The 23,566-nt window shown below is 48.2% G+C and overlaps 1 protein-coding gene across 1 annotated transcript in view; it reads right to left on the bottom strand.

Annotated features, from left to right (window-relative positions):
• LOC119175789 (uncharacterized) overlaps positions 1-23,566 on the bottom strand; it is a 95,856-nt gene that overhangs the window by 59,299 nt on the left and 12,991 nt on the right. Inside the window, exon 4 of the mRNA XM_075876198.1 lies at positions 577-710. Within this exon, the coding sequence (XP_075732313.1) occupies positions 577-710 (134 nt within the window). The remainder of the gene's footprint in view (positions 1-576; positions 711-23,566) is intronic.

The following is a 23,566-nucleotide window of genomic DNA, read 5'->3' as shown; positions in this document are numbered from 1 at the left end:
CTGGAATCCCCCCCCCCCCCGCCCCCAAAAAAAGAGAAGCTCCTGCGCTCTGTTCGTGCGTCAATCTGGTTGCGGGATGCAAAGGTTAGTGAAGGCGCGGCAAACCAACAACATACAACCCTTACGAAGGAAAATGCACGTTAATTCGACTAGTGGATATGAGAAGACGATCAATGGTGGCTGGCGTTTACGTAAAAAAAATATCTACGAAAAAAAGTTCCATACGTACTTCAAAATGCCGTTCATTGATTGCCTTCACCAGAGATCATGACTGGCTGTGGCACCTGCTCATACACAAACTGCGTAAATGTACGTGATTACGTGCTTGCGTGAGTGTGTTCCGGTTAATGCCGCAGTTAAATCATAAAAAGTAAAACATTCATCGGTATTTCACAACTGTTCTCGACACGTGCTCGAATTGCTCTCGAATCGAAAGTAAAAAGCGGCTATGCTGCCCCCCCCCACCCCCCCAGAACGGAGAGAAGGAGAGAGAGAGCTCAGAATGGGCGCTGCCCTATAAACGAATGCGAAGAAGCGGAAGCGGCGTTCACATGGGGCGTGTTGTGTAGTACGTACCTCTCGGTCGTTAATCAGCCAGTGGAGAGTGGGACCCGCGCTGGAAAGGCCGCTGCTACAAGTGGCGTTGATGCGCTCGCCGATCCGGTACCGGGCTTTGATGCCGGTCAGGGTCGGACCCTGCAGGTCGGCCGCTGCGAGGGCCACGCCGGCAAGAAAAAAAAAACAAAAAAAAAACACCAGCATTAGGCAGGCGGCATGCATGTTCCGCAAAAGCCGTCGAAGCGCTGCCCCGGCCCTCGTAGAGTACGCCTGCGGAATAACGACCGCCTTACCCTGCCCTGAATAAACCAAAAGGAGTGAGGGGCAAAGAACATAAATGTCACAAGTATTTGATCAGCTCATGACACGAAAGACGCGGGAAGTATGAGAATGCCATTCACCGCCCTGCACCCGTATAGATCCAGCCTGTCAACTTATACCCCTGTCACACGGCCACCACTAAACTCCGTTGAACACCGTCAACGTAAATCTCCCCTAGGTGGTTCGACGGAGAAGGAGTTGTGGCAGTGTCACACGGCAATGAAAAGGTTGTAACAGTTGGCGCGAGGGGGCTCAGCTGGCGCTGTTTGATTTTCGGAAAAGTATTCTAATTTCATCTGTATTGATTTTTTCGTGAATCCTAGTTATGGGGGTTTTACAAAAAAACGCTATTAAGGAGGTAAAAGGCTAACAAACCATAAAAATATTTTCAAATAAAAACGAATTTGCTAATTGTAGCGATGCTGCTTGTGACGCTGGCCACATTGTGCTTTTAGTTGTTTTGTTGCCTGTGTTCGTGCCCGTGGGCGAAAGTTCTTGTGCTTCCTTGCCTCGTGAGTGCACATTCTGTGTTCTTCAGCCATGAGTGACACAGTCACGACCACAACCACACGCATGGACGAAATATTTTTCAAAGGCGCCGGCCGGCCTGACTCGCGAGGCACCATGTGCGAGGCACGGAGTGTAGAGCATCGGTGCTGAGAGTAAGTGAACTCTGGCGGGCGTAAATATATGTAAACAAACACGCGTCGTGAATGAGTACTACAATGAAAGAACGTTTAAGATTGCCAAAATGTATTATTCTTTCACTCCGGCCACTTAGTGCTCGAAATTTTTCTATGACCTATAGACTGCTGGGGACGAAAGTACCTCGTTTCGCTGCGAAGGGAGATCGTTGAACGTCCTTTGCGAAATGCTTCATTCACCTTCGTTTGCGTAAGGGTGGCCGTGTGACACGGACCGCATCTTCGTTGTCGTAAGGACGAGGGAGTTAAACGGTCTTCGCTGGTGCCCGTGTGACAGGGGTATTATATATATATATATATATATATATATATATATATATATATATATATATATATATATATATATATATATATATATATATATATATATATGTGTGTGTGTGTGTGTGTGTGTGTGTGTGTGTGTATGTGTGTGTGTACACATACAATCACCAGCGCCCAAAGAACGTCTCTGTGGGCGGAGTCCCAAACATTAGGACGGTCACCATTAATACAATTGTAGATAAAGTCGAACATTTTTCACGTACATAAAGGATCACACCTTTAGCAACGCAAAATCACGAAAAAATCACAGTCATGAGTGAACATTCCATGATTGTGTGTCCGTTGAAAAAACTTGGATGATCTCCCCGAAGGGAACCCTGATAGAATGCGAAGCAGCAGTGTTGCGCACAGGTGGCATCACGGGTTGAACGTTGCTAACGCGGGTGCCGCGGCAAGCGCAGGAAGATTCGTTTGGAGCGATCACTGGCGTAGGTCTTGTAGGTGAAACGTACAGACATGTTTCAACGCGCACATTAGGCTCGCGTCAATTTTATTACGCGTGAACCGACGAGACGGCGGTGCAGCGAGCGATGGCCGCTGCAAGTGTTGTGGACGAACAGACGAGCTGGCAGCTGCGCGCGGCAGGCGATGGAGAGAGTGACGTCAACGCGCACAAGCGGCGTGACCTACTTGGTACCGCGCCAACACCTGCGGTGCGTTCGTGCGGAGGGACAGCGTTACACAGGCTAGTCAAAGAGCTGCTTCGCACCTAAAACTAGCTGCAGTTGTTTCGTGTACGAATACAGCCGATAAGCGAAGCTCCTTAGAAACGGGACGCAAACGAATATGCGCCTACTCGCTGCCGGCTTTCATGAAGGCGGTCAAAGCCAGTGAGCGTGCGGCGCGCGCAGCACAGCGCGAGCCAGCCCAGGCTAAGCCCACACAATGAGCCAGGCCCGAATCCACGAGGGTAAGGGGGCGCCCTCCCCCCCCCTTAGAAATTAGGAGGGAGGGAGTGTTTTACCTAGCAAAAATAATAACTATGGGTGTTTTTCAAGGCCTTCAAAAAGTGCCCCCTTTCCGAAAAAAATTCCTGGCTACGGGCCGGCAACGAACCAACCACTGGGCAGAGTGGAACCCCGAAAATGCCACGGGGTCGAAGACGGTAGGGCGAAGCGATGGTTTCCGCGCGTTCGTCGGTTTGGTGGTGGTGGAGGTAGTGGTTAAAAGAGGAAGAAGGCGTCTAATTTCTGCCACGGCCGCTGGATGAAAAAGCGCTCTTTCAACCAGTGGCCGTGTTTCTGTAGCCCGGTAGGGAGCACGGCGCAGTGCCTGTTCGTCGGTTTGAGGAGAGAGCAAAGAAAGAGGGAGACAGGCGGGAGAGGGGCGCGAGCGGGGATGCGGCGGGGAGCTTCGACGGCGGCCGTATGCTGCGCTTAAGAGCTTCGCTCCTAAAAAAAAATCTGTCAGTATTGTATACAACGCAGTGTGAGCAAATTTACGCGTGGCAGAGCCTATCCCGATGTGCATACTTACCCATTTATCTGTCCGCGCTGATCCAACAAATACGTGGACGCTGGCGGTTATACACACATATAAATCACTACTGACTTGCAAATGTGGGGTAAAAAGAGAGATGTAATGAAAAATGTATACCAAGTGTCTTGACGGAGAGAATACCAGAATGAAAGAATGCCACCACCATCTCAATTCATAAAAAAGGGACGTCAAGGACTTAAAAAACGCATGCCAATAGGCTTACGTTGTCTACAAGCTACTTTTAGGGGGGGGGGGGGACGCACAACCTCTAGATTTTTTTTTTTAATTCGTGTCGGTGTGGTTGCGCACGGCTACCTGCATTTGTGACTCCTACACTCATGACAAAAATTGCAAAAATATAAAACACTGTCTGCTTTCAGTGCAGTTTTCAGTCAAGAATGTCGCCACCCGCACTGAAGCCGACGCGTCCGGCATTTCAAGCGGATTTCCTCAAAGTAACGTACACTTCGAAAATATGATCGCAGGTAGTCTTCAGGTTCCGTTCTTAGATTTTATAACAAATATAAGCGTGTCACGAAAGATGGTTCATTACAGCGTTTATCCACGCGTATACTGCGTTTGCAAAAAGTAAGGCGAGCGCAAGAGAAACGAGTGATATCACATTCTTCTGCTCTGCCCTTTTTATTTCGCGGGCGAACTGTCCTTGAAATTTGAGCCGTGTTTAGAGTGTCCGCTATTAGGGAGTTTCAGAATAGCGCACCGCGAGCCCTTGCGGTGCGGTCGCTGCCACTGCGCATGCGTCGTAACGCGAGTCGGCGTTCGCGGCCCGCCCGCAGAAAATCCGAAATATCGGGCGGCGTGTGCGGCCCGCAAACGCTAGTTTCGAGGCTACGGTGTCGCTGCGATTGTGCGTTGCAATTCGCAGGAGGACAAACGCTATTATAAAACTCATGTGGCGCCCGCTATGCCAGCGCGCCTGCAAACGTTATTCTAAAGCGTCCTATTAACGGTTTCGTTTCGCGTGTACCATGCAGCGATGTCGAATGTCCGCGGTCGCCCGTGGACACGGCGCAAGAGATCGATGTACGCACGGATGCGATTGACCCCATCGTTGTTGTGCGTGGCCGGACGGTGTGGCGGCCGTAACCTTGACAGCAGCACACGGAACGATCAGCGCGGCGCCCGCTTCACGGCCGCGCCGAGCGCGCCACCTACCGCCTCTTCCCCGGCACAGCCACCGCCCGTGTGGCTGACGGGGCACTTGAATACCGGGGCACTTGTATTGGGCTGATTGCAGGCGGACGGTATACCCGCTGCTGTTGTCGACCTCGTCAGCGGGTGGTACGCGAGCACTTCTGACGCAACACCTAGCCTGTCTTTACTTTTCTCTCTGTGTGTGCGTGCGTGCGCATGCGCGTGTACAATCACAAGTACGGGCCCTCTTTTACTGAGAGAACAGCTTATAAATACCACTTCAACAAAACAGGGAAGCCGCGGCGCAGAGGACTCCCAAATGAAGCGCTTTCATTCTGGCGCAACTCGCATTCGAGGATGTGCAGAGAGTTATCAAATGGCGTAATCAGTGAGGATACGTATGGCGAACCTGAGGCAATTCAGGCTGCACTCCGGCCACTTATTTTGCACTTTTTTTTCTTTTGTCGCAGACTTCATACGTCGGGGGAAAAAAATAATTTAGTAGAGCGCACTCAGACTCGCTCAAGAAACGTCTCACTCCGACTAACACTCGTCAAAGTTTTCCTCAATCGGACTCGGATTCACTAAGTGTTTTCTCGTCAATGGGACTCACTCGGACGCATCAAAATATTACTCACCCGGACTCACCAGTGAGTTTGCCGGCCTATACGGTCACACTTCCTGGTTCATCGAAGTGCTAAGTATAGAGAAACCTACCAACACTCCAGCTATACCGACGTCGAGTACAGACGAACAAACCACTGGTAACTCGCATTTCACCGTTGTAATCCTGTTTGGGCTCCTGTGGCGAAATTCGCGAAGCTCCATTTCTCAAATGCAATTTGCCATTGTAATATGTGCAACGCCACGATTGCCTGAAATTCTATCTTGTACCTCAGAACAAAACAATTTAACGATTGAAGCGGATCCTTCCCGATCGGAAGACAGAAATAGAAATTATTTTCGCACCAGCTTACGCGTGTGTCGAATGCACTTTAGGAGCGATAAGACGCCACGAACGACAGCACCAACAATATCTCCTAATCGTCCGCGCCATGCATAAAACCGACTTTAAAAATGTCATGCACAAAATGTTCGCGTGTGATAACAGGAACTTGCCGTATGCTCAGGTTTGGGTGCACGTTCAAGAACCCCAGGGGGTCAAAATTTCCGGAGTCCCCCACTACGGCGTCTCTCAGAGTCAGGTTTTGGGACGTTGAACCCCAGATATCTATCAATCGATAACAGGAACATGATTCGAGTACAATGAATTTCACATCTGCACGGCATATCTGGTATAGTGGCCTCTACCAGAAGGATATTTGTCTACACGCGGATAAACTATACGTCACGCATCGTGAAACAAGCTGAGCGTTGATTAAAGCCAAGCAGCAATCATAGGAGAGATTGTTACGTATTCGGCGGCTGGACGAAAGCCGGCCCAGGAAACAGGCAACCCAAGCAGTGCCAGGAAGACAAATCCCCCTTTTTTATTCTGTTTACGACGCGTTTTAAGCGCTATACAGCCAATCAATGGTTGGCAGGAAAGGAAAGAAAAAGAGTTAACAGCACATCGAGCAGGGCAATCTTATCTGAAAGCCGCCACATAGCAAGGGGCAAACACTGCGTATGTTACAAGCTATTCAATTCGCATATATGCGACTCCACATACGTCAACATTCCCATCGCTCTGCAAGAAGAAACAAAAAGGTTGATTTGATAATTGATTGATATGTGGGGTTCAACGTCCCAAAACCACCATATGATTATGAGAGACACCATAGTGGAGGGCTCCGGAAATGTCCAGCTTCCGGGGTTCTTTAACGTGGCACATAAAGGTAACAACTGAAATCACCACTGCGGATTGTACGGCGCCAAAGGTCTGAAGGTATATGCGCCTTGGCCTTCTCACGAGCGCTCGTACACTGGAGCACATATGCGCTGCCGAGACGACCTAAACGACGTCTGCGTAAACATTGCCAAAGCAAAGAAACAGATGCAAGAACAACGTATGGCCGCTTCGCGCGAGACTGGAAGCTCGTCTGCCAGATGGCTTTGGGAGCCAGGGTGTGTGTGGCATGCGGCGCCGGCACTAGCGATGTCCTTGACCTGCGGCCGTGTCAGCGAGAAACCAAACAGATGAGATCGGCGTCGTACGAACACGCAGGCGCGAGCAAGATGTGAACGCGGCATTCCGGTCGCACAGCTAGCGTTGCGTGTGTGCACTGCGAGGAAGACGCTGGAACGCACGCAATGCGGAAACAAACTGTGCGTATATGCACGTATACTACGAAGGCTATCTTGTTTCGCCCGTGTATATACACGCCGACAAGGCGCGCTTCATCGAGCTGTTCGAGGAACTCGTCTATAGAGCGGGCGGCCCATCGCCGCGACAGGAACACGCATCTCAAAGCAGGGACGCATGGGCGAGTGCACGCACTTAATCGTCCCGGGTCGCCGCGCGGCCACATTGAGCGGATGGGCAGCGGCACGGGAAATCTCCAGCTCTCCCCGAACGAGTCAATAAGCAGCATCACCGCGGGGATTTCTATTCGCGCTCGGCCACGAGTAAGCCCCCATTTCCTCCTGGCCGCAAAACGGTCATTCATGGACCGTGAGTGTATCGGCTAGATTGTCATTACTCGGCAGATTACCGTTACAGCCTATAGCTCTGTAACGGTGCACGGTACACAGAGAGCGGGCCAAACTACATGTACTGTATACAGCTCGGGTTATGATAACCACCGGATCTCTGTTCCTTCTTGGTGGCACCGCCGCTGTTGCGTAATGTACAACGCCTGTATGAAAAGACCCACACGCCTCAAGAGGAAAATGCTTCGGTTGAGCCTATAGGAAGGAAAAAACAGCCGAGCCAAGCGCCACGGGCGGGCGGATTAAAAAAAGATAGAAAAAGTGATCAGGCTTCCTCCAACGGCAGACGCTTCGACTATTCAAGATGGCTTCTGCCCACGCGTTTTGTCTCATTCGCGGTACCTGACATGAACGAAGTGCCGACGCGGGAAATGAGCCGTCAGTTAAAAGTAAGCCCATGCAAAGAAAAACAGAATAAATAAATAAATAAATAAATAAATAAATAAATAAATAAATAAAAGAAATCGAACAGCGCCTGCAGCATAGTAAACTCGCGGATGACTGCAGGCAATTCAAGTATTTGTATACACACACACACAGGCTGTGAATGGTCGCTGCCTTTTTCTAATGGAGCGCATACAGCTTTCTTGCGAAAGATGTCTGGAGCCGCAGACACGCGAGCACGCCTACAATGACAGGTGTTTCTCCCTCGTTCACCCGCCGTCATCACGCTGTCATCATCGGACGTCTCTCAAGCTTTGTACGCAGTGACGATGTTGCTCGAACATTTTAAATATATTTTAATTCCGAAACAGCATCACATACAAACATTTTTCTATCTTATTTTTACGTCATTTACCGAACAGGGGCGCCCTTCAGGGATGCCTACAAGAGGCTGTCGGGACACGCGGGAATTTGGCGAGCCGTTGCCCGCTGCGTGGCGTGCACAGTCAGGCTGAACGTGTGGCCCCTGCTATATAAGAGCGCAGCTTTCATCGCCAGAAAACTCAAGCTGGACAGAACACATAAATAAGGTGCAAACTAAGGTTGCACGATCACTTGGTTTATACTGCAAGGAATCCGATGCCATGTGTGCCCTTCGCGCGACAGTACTTTTCACCCGTACATTCACATATTAGCTATGGCTAATGGGGCAACGGTAACAAAGCCGACATGGAAAAACGGGCAGTATTACAATGTCGAGCTGTTCGTACGTTTTTATCAGATGAATACATAAGGTCTTCTAAATTAATGATGCGCTGAAATATCTTTAATATTATAAACTCTTACAGAACCGTCGAGAGATTTGCATTTGGATATTTAAAGAAGTCTATAGCAACTTCCAGACATTTACAAACCGGTACCTCAGTCGAGATTGATTGATTGATATGTGGGGTTTAACGTTTCAAAACCACTATATGATTATGAGAGACGCCGTAGTGGAGGGCTCCGGAAATTTAGACCACCTGGGGTTCTTTAACGTGCACCCAAATCTGAGCACACGGGCCTACAACATTTCCGCCTCCATCGGAACCTGAGTCGAGAGACGCCAAACTTCAGTAGGAATGAAAAAAACTCAAGCCAAATTATAGCACGCAAAACATGGAGTATGAAACTATGCGCTTAAGCAATGTGTACCCCTCCATTGTTGAAGCTAGAGATTGTAAAACAGTTCGTGAATATAAGAAATTAACACCGAACATGTTCCTTGTTTTGGATTTCGATGTGTTGTAGAAATGTCGTGGTGTCACTTCAATGATGACAAGAACGTTTGGTGACTCCGGCGAAATGTTTCTAAGTCTTATTGTTACAAAGTACCACTAGTTAATTCATCAGTGATTGCGATTTTGTGTTCCTACTGACGCGCACATATTATATTCGGATGCCGCTGGCCAACAGAAAGTAGCGTTTAAGAGAAGCATGCAGTGTGAATATTTCACACTCGAAATAATAAAGAAACAATTGAAAGTAAGGCATTCTGAACAATCAAAATATTTTTCAGATTATTCAAAAAGTCAAAGACCTCAAAAATCACTCATTGGTCTGGTTTCCTTCGCACCTTGGAACCATTGAGGGTGCCTCGCTCAATCCCAACGAGGAGGCGCACTCGGCTGCACGAGGTTTGACTGACCGTGTGCCGGGTAACGCGTCATCTCCTGGGCGACCTGAGCCTCTCTGCTCGTACAACGAGATATGCAAGCACCACTATCTGTCAAGAAGGCTGCTGCCTCTACCACACTCCTCGCTATGCAGGGCCCAAGCTGTTACTCTCCGACTGCTACAAACAAACACTTACCCGAGCCCTGCGGCACTGCACACAATGTACCCTGAACGGTTTCCAAGCCCGGACTGTCCCCTGTGTGGTGGTTATGCGGACTTCGAGCATGTACTGTGGGGCTGCGCCTCTGCCGGTCCCCCTTTCACCCAAGAGGAAATGAAGCGACTCATTAAGGCCCAGGACCAGACCTCTCAAATCCTGGCCGTCCAGAGGGCCCGCGCGAGGGCCGTCAGGTTTAACCTGATGGTCCCCGAGTGGGCCTAGCCAGGTGACGCTGAGTTTACTCGCGTCTATTGTGGACCGAATAAAGTTGTTTCACTCACTCACGCATGAAAAGCCAAGTCGATTCAGTTTCAGCACGATCTCGAGTTTCAGCGTCACCCCCGGAAATTCCGGGGGTGACGGTTTCAGGTTAGCCGAGAATTCTTCGCACGTCTTGGCAGCCGCCTGAAGAAACCTCCGCTATATTAATACCGACGATTGTTAGAATTTTGCGTCCCAAAACCACCATGTGATTACGAGGGACGCCGCATAGTGGAGGGCTCCGGATATTTCGACTTCTTTGACGTGCGCCTAAGTATGCGGACCTCTATAATTTCACCGCAATCAAAATGCAACCGCCGCGGGAGGGATCGAAACCGAGTCTTTCTGGTCAGCAGCGGTGTTACCAACCAATTTCTGGTAATACTACATATCACCAAAGTCAGAATCACCCAACTTTACCCTATAGACAACCGTTTTTATTGCCCAACGTTTTACCCTGCACCTATAGAAATAGCGCCGTGTAACAATGATTAACGTACAGATAACGCACTCTTTCCACGACGTTCAGACGTGCCTCCGGGAACGGCCCACCTATTATACCGTGCGACAATGACATCTGTCGACGCCATCATTTGAAGAAACATTGTGATGCCACAGTGACGTCACAACGAGTTCACGGTGACACGGACAATTCTGGCGATATGTCATGCCACAATGACATAATGAGGTGGCGTCGTTATATCACGATGACTTTTTGCAACACTCGCGCTGACGCCTGCCATCACTTTTCGTGTCTGATATGGGGCATGCATATATGACGCTTTTGCCTTAATAACTGAAACCGACCACCGTCGCAAAATCTGAAAGCCCATCCACGCAACGAACAGACGGGAGACGACAGAGAGGGTAACTTCCCCCTCCCCCCAAAGAAAGACAAAAAGCGAGGCGGGGAATTTAGGCCCAGTGTTCTGTCTATGTTTGATTTTGTGGGAGGGGGGCGGGGGGTCAGCGCCTCTGTACTCCCCAGGGACGCCACCCATGTTCAATAAATGGTTCGTAAGAGGAGGTTCCACCCAATGCCGACACTGGACATATCATTAACGAAATTGACCGGCCAAGGAGAAAAAACGCTCTCGAGGGGTTTTCGGAATTCGGCACCGGGCTCAAGTCTAAAAAAATGCGAAATAAAGCATACATACTTTCAACTTAAAGTACACCCGCATATGTGCGTTCGAAATAAAAGAAACGCTTATTGCACGGTTTGTTCCTTTTCAAACGTCATGCTTGAGTGGTATTCAACAATGCCTTATGTCCACCGTTTCCTATTCACAATGACTTTCTCAAGTATGAGCAAACTTGTCCAACAAATTGGTCTTCCCAAACCCTATGACAACAGAGGTGTACTAACTGCACATTATACCAATCACTGCCTGCCAGGTCGATATACGAGGGGGGGGGGGGGGGGGGGGACTGGCGCATGTTGTTTATAACTGCAGATAAAACGCGAGCTATCATGCGCAGTCTTTCTGCAGATGCTGAAAATAGCAACACAAATTAAGTTCTTGGCCGTTTGGACCAAACAATTGTCCACGCGGGCAATGATATTCGAGACTACATAAGCATGCAGCATTACTCCAACACATGCAAACTTTGCTGCTTGCAGAGCGCGAGCAGCCGACCGACGTGGATTCTTGCGAGGGAAGCTGGGTTAGCAAGAGCTGATTCAAGAATCCGTTACAACACAAAGTGGCGACGCGATGCGGACGAGATCAAACACTGCAGTTGGCACTCTTGACTCAGCGCAGAGATTTGTTAAGGCATGGAGTTACTGCTGGTCAGTTTAGTGATTTTACCTAATTCTCTGACGGCATACAGCGAACAGCGCGAATGATATACCGGCCGCCACTGTGGTTAGTGTCTTCATTTACATGACTCTTACATGTACACACAGCCAGACAGCCCCGCCGCGGTGGTCTAGTGGCTAAGGTACTCGGCTGCTGACACGCAGGTCGCGGGTTCGAATCCTGGCTGCGGCGGCTGCATTTTCGATGGAGGCGGAAATGTAACCCGTGTGCTCAGATTTGGGTGCACGTTAAAGAACCCCAGGTGGTCGAAATCTCCGGAGCCCTCCACTATGGCGTCTCTCATAATCATATAGTGGTTTTAGGACGTTAAACCCCACATATCAATCAGTCACACAGCCAGGCGCCCGTATACCGAGCGGGTGACGAAACGAAATGCCCACTGTTATTGCGCAGCCCGCGATTCTCCGAGGGCTGTCAACTCGGTGGCCCTGCATGAATGCTCGGCTGGCTTCCAATCAACGGCGCGTATCGCGGGAGCAGGCGTCGGCTGGCCGTGTTCCAGCTGGATGCCTGCAGCGACGGGAGCATCCGTCAAAGCAGCAGCAGCGCGCGCAAAACACACACACGCGCGGAATGTGTGCGACGTCGCGATCAAACATGTGATCGACAAACATCCCTGTTCGTTAAACTCGGCTGGAGAACCACGCCCTGCCGGCCGCAAACCCTCTTCGCCGATTTTCAGCGCGTGGAAGCGCCGTGCCTGTTCTTAATGGCATGCACCAAACATGAAAGACTGAGGGGGGGGGGGGGGGAGTCAGATTTATGCCACTGGCAGGTGACGCTCATCGATTGGGCGTCCTCATGCCAAAAGACGACACCATTTCATGCGGGTGGCGGGCTTCCTATATATATATATATATATATATATATATATATATATATATATATATATATATATATATATATATATATATATATATACAGGGGATAATACCACCGTTACAACGGCAACCGAAAATGAGGAAAATAATTTGATATGCGGGGTTTAACGTCCCAAAACCACCATATGATTATGAGAGACGCCGTAGTGAAGCGCTCAGGGAATTTCGACCACCTGCTGGGGTTCTTTAACGTGCACCCAAATCTGAGCACACGGGCCTACAACATTTCCGCCTCCATCGGAAATGCAGCCGCCGCAGCTGAGATTCGATCCCGCAATTTGCGGGTCAGCAGCCGAGTACCTTAGCCACTATACCTCCGCGGCGGGGCACAAATAATAAAAAAAAACATGAATGAATAGTACAGAAAAGAACGTGTTTTAAAGCCGTTACCTGTATTCACAACTACGTTACAAATCTTATTAGGACCAAATTTTAACTAACCCTGTCACTGGACATAACGTATAAGTGAGGACATCCAGCCAATAGCAAAACACTTAGGCAAAAAAAAAAACGCTATGTGAATTTGGCTTACAGTTTGTCTATATATCCACGAAAAACAGACAGGTATTAATGTTCTTTTTGTATTTGTAGAACTGTATATACTTAACAGCAGAACGCATTGCTGAGCTCATACGGCTTACAAACGCCACATTACTACAGTCCTACTTGTGCCATATAATGATTACAAACTAATATACCACCCCGCTGCACATACATCGCACCCTCGATTGGCGGACAGTCTTTCGCGTTGAGCGATAGAAATGGAACCGAGTGAAATCAATCACGATGTTTTATACTGCCCCAGCCCGTAAAACTATATGCGACTATGAGCGGCACATTGGCCTCCTCCATTTTTTCTTCCTGTTCTTTCAGCCGTGTATCGGGTCGGCCGTTTTTTCTCTGTGGTGGCGAGCTAAAGATGATCTGAGGAGGCCGGCGCGTAGCTTTCGCCTTTCTCTATACGAAAAATAAACGGGCTAAGGGCCAATGTGCTGGGACAGCAACATTTTACAGGACAAATTCAGGAGGTATACGAAGTATCGAGGGATTGCATACACGCGACAGATCGATGTCGGCTGTCATATAGCGCTTCGATCGGTGTCGCAGTGCCATACACATACGAGGACAAGCCACACGACACGATTTGGTAAGGTGCAGTGTGTAGGCCGCAGAGTAGACGATGAGGAAGTTAGACACTAGCATTGTTTCGATGCAGTTCTGAGGCAGACGTGCGTAAGGCATAGAATTTAAATGTTACGATTGACAAAAGGTGGCGCACGTAATGCTAGACATGAGCGAATTAACAGCCAGCTGAATGGTGACTTGGGGACGGAAGGAAGGAAGGGATACAAAAGGGGGAAGGCAGGGAGGTTAACCAGACAGCAGACCCGTCGGCTACCCTATACGCACGGGTAAAAGGGAAAGAAGGTGAGTAGAGAGATTAGAGAGACAGAGTTCGCAAAACATGCGCAGTCAGGTCGTAATAAATGAACAGGCTCTAAGACACGAAAATGATTGTGAATCCAAGCTCATAATCACAAATGTTCGTAAAAACAGCCAGACATATCTCACGTATGCTTTTGCGTGGTATAAATAAATACTCTTCATACTTCACATCAGCGAAGGCGCGAAGCAATGCAAGGGCTTCTTTCGTTCCATGCTATTCCTTTCCTATTATCCACCACTCGTGATCAGTCCCTGTGATAATATAGGCGGGGCATCGCTCTGGTGCCACTGACGAGAAAATCGAGATCCACATTGTATACAACTAACCCGGCCCATGGACTTTCCAACTTAATGCTTGGTAAATTCGTATCCCCGGCCATTCGCAGCACAGTAAAAGAAAAATGGTCGATTGCACGTATCGAGATAGCATGCTGAAAGCTTATCTCCAACTACACCTGAAGAGGTGGGACGATATAGATTTTTTCCGAAAAATCGCCAAGAAACTGAAATATCCGATTGGTGGCTCAGCAACATGTGAACAATGTCGCAGGTATGCAGCGAGACGCCCGGTTTCAATGCGAATCACATCTTCAACCTTACTTCTAGTGTAGTTACAATGGATATTTGCAGCTGCGTGTGTGGCTTGCAACTCATATATTAGTTTACAATCACCTTATTGTCAGCCTCCGCAGGCTTCCTCCGTCTACAGTGACAGGGCAGGCAACCCACACAGTGAGGAATATACCGCGGAGTCATATTAATAAGAACGCGTTCTGGACAAGGGTTTCGTGGCGCCAAGGCGAAATTTCGTGTGGTTATGTTATTTTCATAATGACCGTCATCAACCATTGTGTGTATGCTTTCCGCTAGCTGCCAACTGTCACAAACGTTTTATGTCTCTACATCAGGGGTCAACTCCTCTCGGCTAACGGGCCACAATTAAACATTTACCCACTTAAGGGCCAGGACAATGGCGAAACTAAATGCAAGAGGAAGGGGACGGGGGGTCGAGTAGATTGTACAAAATGTGAGCTGACATTATTTCCATTTTTACATTTCCATCTTTCCCACATCTCATTTATGAGTTATTACTATAAAGAGCATTTCGCGCCATTATTCCCACAATATGTCAATACCAATTTTCAAAATGACAAAATTATGGACGCCGACTCTTAAATAGTTCTCTTTCATGGCTCTGTATGAACACATGGTGACCATCTTCCCTCACGACAAAAATAGTTGAGACCAGTTACGCCTGCCGATTTACTTTAAAATAATAATAAACAAATGAGCCAAACTGATTCATATGCGGGCCGCGCGTTTGATATACCCCTGCTCTACATGATGGATACTCGGAAGTACTCTGAGTATATTAGTATATGTAGCCGACGCTGTTTGCATGCTGTCAATCACATATTGAACCACCCAAAAGGCTGCAACGAAGCACCGACGGTCGATATATATATATATATATATATATATATATATATATATATATATATATATATATATATATATATATATATATATATATATATATATATATATAGAATTTCGCATTACCGTCTTGCTGCCCTTCGGCGATTACTTCCGTTACTTCAACGCTATCACGCACGACGCGTCATGGCCGTATAATATATCAACGCACGATTATACGGTTCCGTCACCTCGCGCTCTGTGACATCAATGTCGTTGTCGAAGGCGTAAGGCCGTGTTCAGAACGGGACTCGTACAATGCGGATCGAGAAATTGCAGCTCCGATTGAGGTTTGATGCATGGGTGGTAGCAACGTACACTGACGTAGGCATTAACGCGTGCGCTTTAGCGCTGCGGGCGAAGCGGTTGAAGAGACATGCGTCGAATGACACGCACACGAATCATTCTCCGCCCCCCCCCCCCCCCCCCCCCGCCCGGCGTCCGCAGAGACGGCCGCAATCTGCCAACGCACTGTCGAAGAAACGCTCCTCCGACGCCGTTCGTTCGGCCTGACAGGGCAGAGCCTTGCACGGACAGAGAAGCCAGGCGGAGAAAAAAGGGGGAGGAAGCAATCGACTGTAGGTTTCCCTTCTTCCGTGTTACGGCCGGACAGAGTGGATCAGAACGGGCGGCAGGACGATACATTATACAATGCAGTTGAACGCGAGGTCAACTCAAGTTGCCGTTGTGAATGTAACAAAGGAAGATACAGCCAGGAAGGGAGAGTACAAGCGTGTCGCCCCTCCCCTCCAGCCCCTGCAGGCAGATGTCTGTAGGAATAGAACAGCGTGAAGCACTGTTCGCTTGCCCTTCTCGAAAATAATCCTGATTTTACATTTGATTACGCTAGAATAAGGAGAATGTACGCTATTACTCACACAACAGCGCTTGTCCCAATGCCTTCCCTGCTGTTCCAGAATGAATATATACAAACCATTGCAAGTTACTGTCGTCAAGCCAGAATTTATTAACCAGTAAGGACGAGTTCCATCCAATGCCGACGCTGGACATATTAGCGAAGGCGGCCGGCCAACAATAAAGAGCGCCCATATAGGAAAAACTTTGTTAATTAGGCCACAGATGACCATAAGAAAAGACAGGAGGCGACAAACGCATGGCTGCTGTGGCCAACGCAGCTCAGACATTTGTTGTATACGTTACTCGACACAGTTTAGGCCTCATGTCCATGTCGAAACCTAAACACGATCGGTGCGGAATGTCGTACACAAACTGATGTTGCCGGTATACTACTCAATTGAAAATGCTGCTAGCAGTACGGATGTCACTAAGTCGTGCTTGCTCAATATGCGCATATATAGTTAATGTTGGAACAGGCTCATCACTCGAAGACTCAGCGCGTTCTAGTATAGCATGTGAAACCGCTTTTGAAGAACTTACAGATATGTATACTGTAGTTAAATTTGTATGACCTGGACGCACCCGTCAGTACCAGCTTTATTCGTCAAAAACTCTCACAAAGCCATTTTTTCGTAAGTGCTCCTCACCTTCGGTAATGATATGTCCAGCACCAATGTAATTTCCTCTTTCGAGCAGATCAAGCGTGATCAAACGGAATACTTTTTTACATGTACGAACCCAGATTCGCTATAGATAACATTAGGTATTTTTGTACTCATATCGATAATATCGTATAAGAAAACTTGACTAGTGATTGATTTATATCTGAAGTTTCACGTCCCAAAACCACCATTTGATTATGAGGGACACCGCAGTGGAGGGCTCCGGAAATTTCGACCACCTGTGGTTCTTTAACGTGCACCCAAATCCCAGTACACGGGCCTGCAGCAGCCGCAGCCGGGATTCGATCCCGCGACCTGCAGCGGGTCAGCAACCGAGTACCTTAGACCACCGCGGCGGGGCTTACATAAGAAAACTTGACGCTTACATAATTCCCGATAAGCTGGACCTATAGAATTGGAGAAACACAATTTTATGATTATGCACTAAAAATGACTTGAGCACATTCGTGCATTCGTAGGTAATCGTGCTCTGTTATGAGTACCTTTACAATAGAAGTGCACTCATGTCGCGCCAATACTTACATAACGGCACCCATCACTGCTATATGTAGCACCAAGGACATCCCAGACAGTCCTTGTTCTTGTTGCCTTTCACTTGTGGCTCATACCCACTGTGGGGGATCGGCCAATAATTGAGTGGTCTTATAAAGTATTATTCGATTTTAGAGTAAAGGAACTTACAAATTGAAAATGTTACAAATTTTAGAATGAAATTTTGATGATCACTGATCTGTACTTACTATAAAGTGTTTGTATTAGTAATAGATAATAACCTAGATCAACACCTAGATTTAAAAAAAAGAAGAAAAAAGGGAGAAGTTATGCGTATGTTGACACAGAAGAATAATGTTAGTTTGTCTTTTCGTTTCATTCAGATAATTCTGCACTGCCTCGCAAACTTTGGAATATTCACATCTGTTCTTCATCTTGCTCTCTTCCACATACATAGCACGAGAAAAAAACATAAATAAACAAAGCGTGCAATGTGAGCATGAACAATGGATGCGAGTTTCTTCGTGAAAAGGTGGCGGAATGGAAGACAGACGTGGTCGAGTGTCGTTTAGGAGTCTGTATGCCATGGCTGCCCCCCTGACTACGGCCAGTCTGCGTAGAGGCGTGCGTGCTGACGCCGTGGACTCTCGGCAGCAACAGGCGGGCTGCTGCGGTTGCGTGACAGCTGCTATGCCGTTTTACTTTTATGGAAAAGGGAATCGCCTCCTGCATGTCCTTGTTAGCCCAACTCCCAATACATTTTGTGCCTGAATACCTGCAAGGGTTGGTCGACGATGCGCCGGTGGAGAACTGTATTCGGCAGCGAGGCCTCGGGCTGGAGATGGAGAGGCCGCATCGAAACGGAGTATAGAGGAAAAGCTCGCAGATCTTCTCAAAGCACAGGTAACAGCTATAGAGCAGTCTATAACAGTTAATTTATGCTAAAGCACCTCTGGTTAATGAAATAGTTCTTTATGTAGGTTTATATTCATTCATCTCCATTAATCCCCTCCCGTTCTAGTGACTGCTGTTCAGGTGCCAGCAGTATATAGCCTTTCCGATGCGCAGTATTGTGAGAGTATATGTAAGCCTTCCCGCACCGCATAGAAAACGTCACGGAGGACAACTTTGCAGCGCTATTGTGCGGCAAGAGATCGCCTCTACCACTGAAGAAACAGTTCAGCTCACGTATGTTCTACGAAGGACAGGTCATTGGCACTACGGCTCATGACGTCAGCCTGCAGTGAGAGCCTATTGGTGATTTTGTAGATCCGCCTTTGAAGAGGGAATACGGCTGTTGCTATGCAGACTCAACAGGGGTGGCGGCACTGCATTCTACTCTGCCAATACGTCATATGCGGTGGCATCACGAGGCAAACGGGAACGATTTTATATATGAATCATTATATGAATGCTCGTGATTCTATATAGGAATGGGTTACTAGGACAGGGTACGTGAGATGAAAAAGTCACAATTTTGCCGCAAAGGCGAGGAAATGAATGCGATCGCAACAAATTGCAATGTCACGCGAAGAATGACAAGCTGATGGAAACATGTCCCGCGTTGCTCACGCACAATAATTGACGCACAAAACGTACTCACAATACGCACAATAAATGACGCACAAAACGTACTCACAGGTACAGATGAACGCGAATAAGTGTCTCAGTTGTTACTTCGCTGTGTCTGAAAAGCGCGCCCTTTTCGCAAACGGAGACTGTGCAGCGAGTGCTGTGACCTTTGTGCGTCCGGTAACTGCAACAGAATCGTTCCGGTGAAAGCGCAAGGCGTACAATTCTCCCCACCTCGACGTAAGCGCGCACACGCGTGAGCAGCCCCCCCCCCCCCCCCATTCGCGGGGCAAAGTACGCGTGGGAGATGAGAACTCGCGTCGACGCCTCTTGGGTGATCTGGCGACGCGCGCTCATTGCGCTATCTCGCTGGGAATGCTGAAAACACGATAGTCCCCCCCGAGATGCCCGTCACCAGCGGTAAGTGGTAGATATAAGTAGCCTGCCATTTCAACGTTGTAGGGGGTAGTGTCTAAAGCCTCGCACTCATAAGCAAGAGGTCAGACGTTCTATTCCGCGGCGGGCGGCGGGAGTCTTTTTGGTGAATGACGGCAACGTCGACACCGGCGGCAAAATCTAGCTGAGAGTGTCCATATAATTGCTATCGCAATAAAAACAACCACCGAACGTAGACAGCCTACATACTGGAGGCCGCGTGTGTAGCCCCCCTAACCGCACGGCGACTGGATTATCTCGTCACGCGACGTTTAGCTCTGTTCCTTGTATTGACAATGACCGATTACGGAAGTACCGAACGAACTGTATACGCTTACTCATCGTGATGTCGTCTTATGCAGGGGCTTCTGGACACACGAAATGAATGCGAGACACAAACAAGCGTTCATATAGGTCCAAGGTCCATATATGTCCAAAAATTATCCATGAATATCGAACACGGACAAAACCGACACAGCAGTGATATGATAAACCTAGCGGCAAAGCTGCTATAGGTTTATCACATCCGATTGTTCTCCATATTCAAGTGCATCTAAAGTCAAAGAAAGTCTTGACCTTGCAACACTACAATGCAGATGGAAGGTGTCTCGTTTATTATTTTTTCCTTATGTTATATTAGAACCTTTCACCTTTTGCTACCTCATTGACAACGACGCCAAAGGCAAAATTTCCACGCTAGGATCATTCCTTTGAAGTTCGTCAACCAGTCGCCTGTACTGATCTACTTCGTTTTTCTTTTCTTCATTTGGCCATCCAGGAGTGGAATCAAGTGCCGAGATCTATAGCTGAAGAAATAAATGCTGATAAATATTCAGAAATGCTTAAACAGTTCTCATTGCTACACACAAACCATTGAGAAGATCAACTACACTCTTACAGATTCTGAGACATTTTAACTTTATGTAAGGTTATTCTAGTCCATGACGGAAATCATTTTACGTTTTGAGGCGTATATGAATCACTGTTTTGCTTTTTTGTAGACACTTCTACTTTCTCCCTGCCTTGTCCACACTTGTATGTAAATTGTGTATGAACTTCGTTCCGCAAGCGCTTTCTGTAAACCTATTTTTTTCTCTTATTGATTTTTCCGCATTTATGAATAAATTGTTCGTATGTTGTTAACCAGTTTTGTTTTTCTTTCAGCGAGTATTTTTTTTCCTCTCTTGCATATTCTTGACTGCCTGTACATGCACGTCCATATGCATTAATGATTGAACACCACTATTTTTCTTGTTTTTATGTGAAATGTTTTGCGTTCATTGTAAAAACCTATTTGCCCACCTCCCTCCACGCCTATGTAATGCCTTCGGGCCTTTAGGGTAAATAAAAAGAAAAAAAACTACCGCCATTGAGATTCTTTCCTGCCAGCCTCTTTCGACGGTGTGTAGTCGTTATTCATCGACTCTTCCCGGATGCCAGACCAACTAGCACAACAGTTCATGTTTCTACAAGCTTTTAAGTTTTGCTCGCATTAGCGTAGTCTCAAAGAGGGAGGGGGGGGGGCAACAGCCCTCCCCCCTTCCCGCTTAATTTGTTTAATTTTGCATGTACACGCACACATATAAAACACACACAAACATAGATAAAAGGTAGTTAAGCACACTCATCCCCCCCCCCCATAAAAAAGGGTCCGCTCTGGTCGCTTGTATGTATCGTATTCACGACACCATGGACAACCAACTAGCCTTATCATACACCACCCTCGCCATCTTTATTTACACACAGAACGCTTGTGCTCTCACAGAACGCTCTCACAGAACGCTTGTGCCCTCTTGTGTCTCTCACAGAACTTGTGTCTGTGTCACAGAGCTTGTGTCTCTCACAGAACGCTTGTGCCCGTGTCTCAGTGTTTTCAATTTGTTTTCCTGGAAATCCTGGGAGCTGCCGCTCCCTCCTTTGCGGTGATGCTTCAGGACACACCTGAGAATGTTCCAGGCGTGCAACCGTCGCGCCGGACTTCGTCATCCAGGAAGCGTAGCAACGCGTCCAGCGACACCGACAGTGAGGCAACCGATTTGTATTCGGATGGCTTTGAGTCATCGGATGATGACTTCACGGTCGTCATGAATCGATCTACAAAACGAAGACTGCTGCGAACGGCATCGTCGGCAAGTGTTTCCACCGTTAAGACTGCACCACAGCGGTGGCCGCACACCATGCTGTTTATGCCTGAAGACCCTGCATCTAACTTGCGACTTCTCAACAGGCAAGTTCTGTCTGTGCTTCTCGAGGAAACCGCGCCGAATGAGATCAAAGACGTGAGGATCAATGCACGAAAGAATGTCCTTGCTGTAGACGTTATGCACCGTAGCGCACTGCAAAGCCTTCGGCACATAACAGAAATCGGCAACGTGAAAGTTCGGCCAATGGTCGCTACAGGTTGTAATGGCACTGTTGGCGTCATTTATGATGTGGATCTTTCCATCTCAGCTAATGACCTGCCAATACTAATAAAGCCAGCGACTGAAGGCACCCGCATTACGCACATTACCAGACTCGGCAACTCACGCTGCTTGAGGCTTGTGTTCGAGGGAGACAGCCTTCCCTCGTATGTCAAAGTTGGCCATGTTCGCCACTCAGTGCGTCCTTACATACCGAAGCAACTGCAATGCTACAAGTGCTTCAAGATGGGACACGTAAAAGGTGTCTGTGAGAACAAACTTGTGTGTCCGCGGTGCGCTGAGTCTCACTCAAAAGACGCCTGCAGTGCCACCATACTACGATGTCCAAACTGCCACGGCGCTCATGAGGCCTCATCCAAAGATTGCCCGCGGGTGCGAAACGAGCACGCGGTACTCAGGCGTATGGTGCGTGACAATTCAACACACAAGGAAGCTGCCGCTACACTACGCCGACGACGGCGTCGTGGGCGAAGACCATCACGGAAAAACGCCTCTACCGATAGAGAGATGTCATCCTCTATCAAAGAGGCTGACTCACGAACACCGAGCTCACTGAAGACGGATACTGCCAAACAGAAGAAAGGGACAGCAGTCGCGCCTTCCGAACAGTGGCCCACTCTTCCACGACGTCAACCTACTTCGGAGCTGCATCAAATCCCGCCGCCCTCGACGACCCCTCAAACCAGTGATGCGATGAATGAAGATCAAGTGATAAGCTTGCTGCAATCGCTGATGAGTACCATGCGTGTCCTACTGAGTAATATGAAGACTTCTGCTGCGCAGACCGCACTGCATGTGCTCGACACCCTGAGTCCGGTGCTTGCAGCTCTAAGGTAGAACCATGGCCAGCGAGGCACCATCGTTTCGAGCGGAAGTCAAGAATGCATCTGTCTTTCAGTGGAACGCCAGAGGACTGAAGTCGCGCATGTCTGACTTTAGACAATTTGTATTTGTGAACCGCTTCCCCATTATTGTGATTTGTGAACCCAACCTATGTGCTTCAATCAAGCTGTCAGGATATGAGTGCTTTATGTCCTCCACTCACAGAGACTGCAGCAAAGTTATTGTATTCATGCGCCATGACCTCACTTACGTTCACCACAGAGTCTCGCCTGATGAAGGGAATCAGTATGTGTGCCTTACTGTGAAGAAGGATAAGGTTGCTTTCACGATTATCGGAGCTTACTTATCTCCATCAAGCCGCCTTGACTGCGAGCGCTTACGCGGTATTCTGACATCGACTCCAAGGCCATGGGTGATCACTGGCGACTTCAATGCCCACCATTTCCTATGGGGAAGCTCCAGGGACAACTCTAGAGGAAGAAAATTGGTGTCCTTAGCCTCGGAGTACGAACTCTGCGTTTGTAACGATGGAAGCCCTACATATTTACGCGGATCAGCCTATAGCAGCTGCCTGGACCTTACATTGGTTTCTCGCTCACTTATCAGGAAAGTGCACTGGTTTTCGGATCTGGAAACGCGGGGCAGCGACCATATACCAACTTACCTGTGTATAGAAGGTTTCACCAGCTCCAAGTCCTCAAGAGGCCTCAAGTACACCGATTGGCCGAAATTCAAAATGTTAATGGAAGACTGCTGTACCGACGGCTCATCATATAACCTAGAGGACTCGATAAAGGATGTCCTGCAGAATACCACGCATACACATTTGACTAGTCACAAGCGCACCGATTTCGACATTGAGCTTGAGAAACTTCGCGCAATACGCCGTCGTGCAGAACGAAGGTACCGACGGACAA

This window comes from Rhipicephalus microplus, chromosome X, assembly GCF_043290135.1.
Source record: "Rhipicephalus microplus isolate Deutch F79 chromosome X, USDA_Rmic, whole genome shotgun sequence".
Taxonomy (NCBI): Eukaryota; Metazoa; Arthropoda; class Arachnida; order Ixodida; family Ixodidae; genus Rhipicephalus; species Rhipicephalus microplus.
The sequence above is the reverse complement of the archived record's forward strand: the minus strand, read 5'-3'. Positions and strand labels throughout refer to the sequence as shown.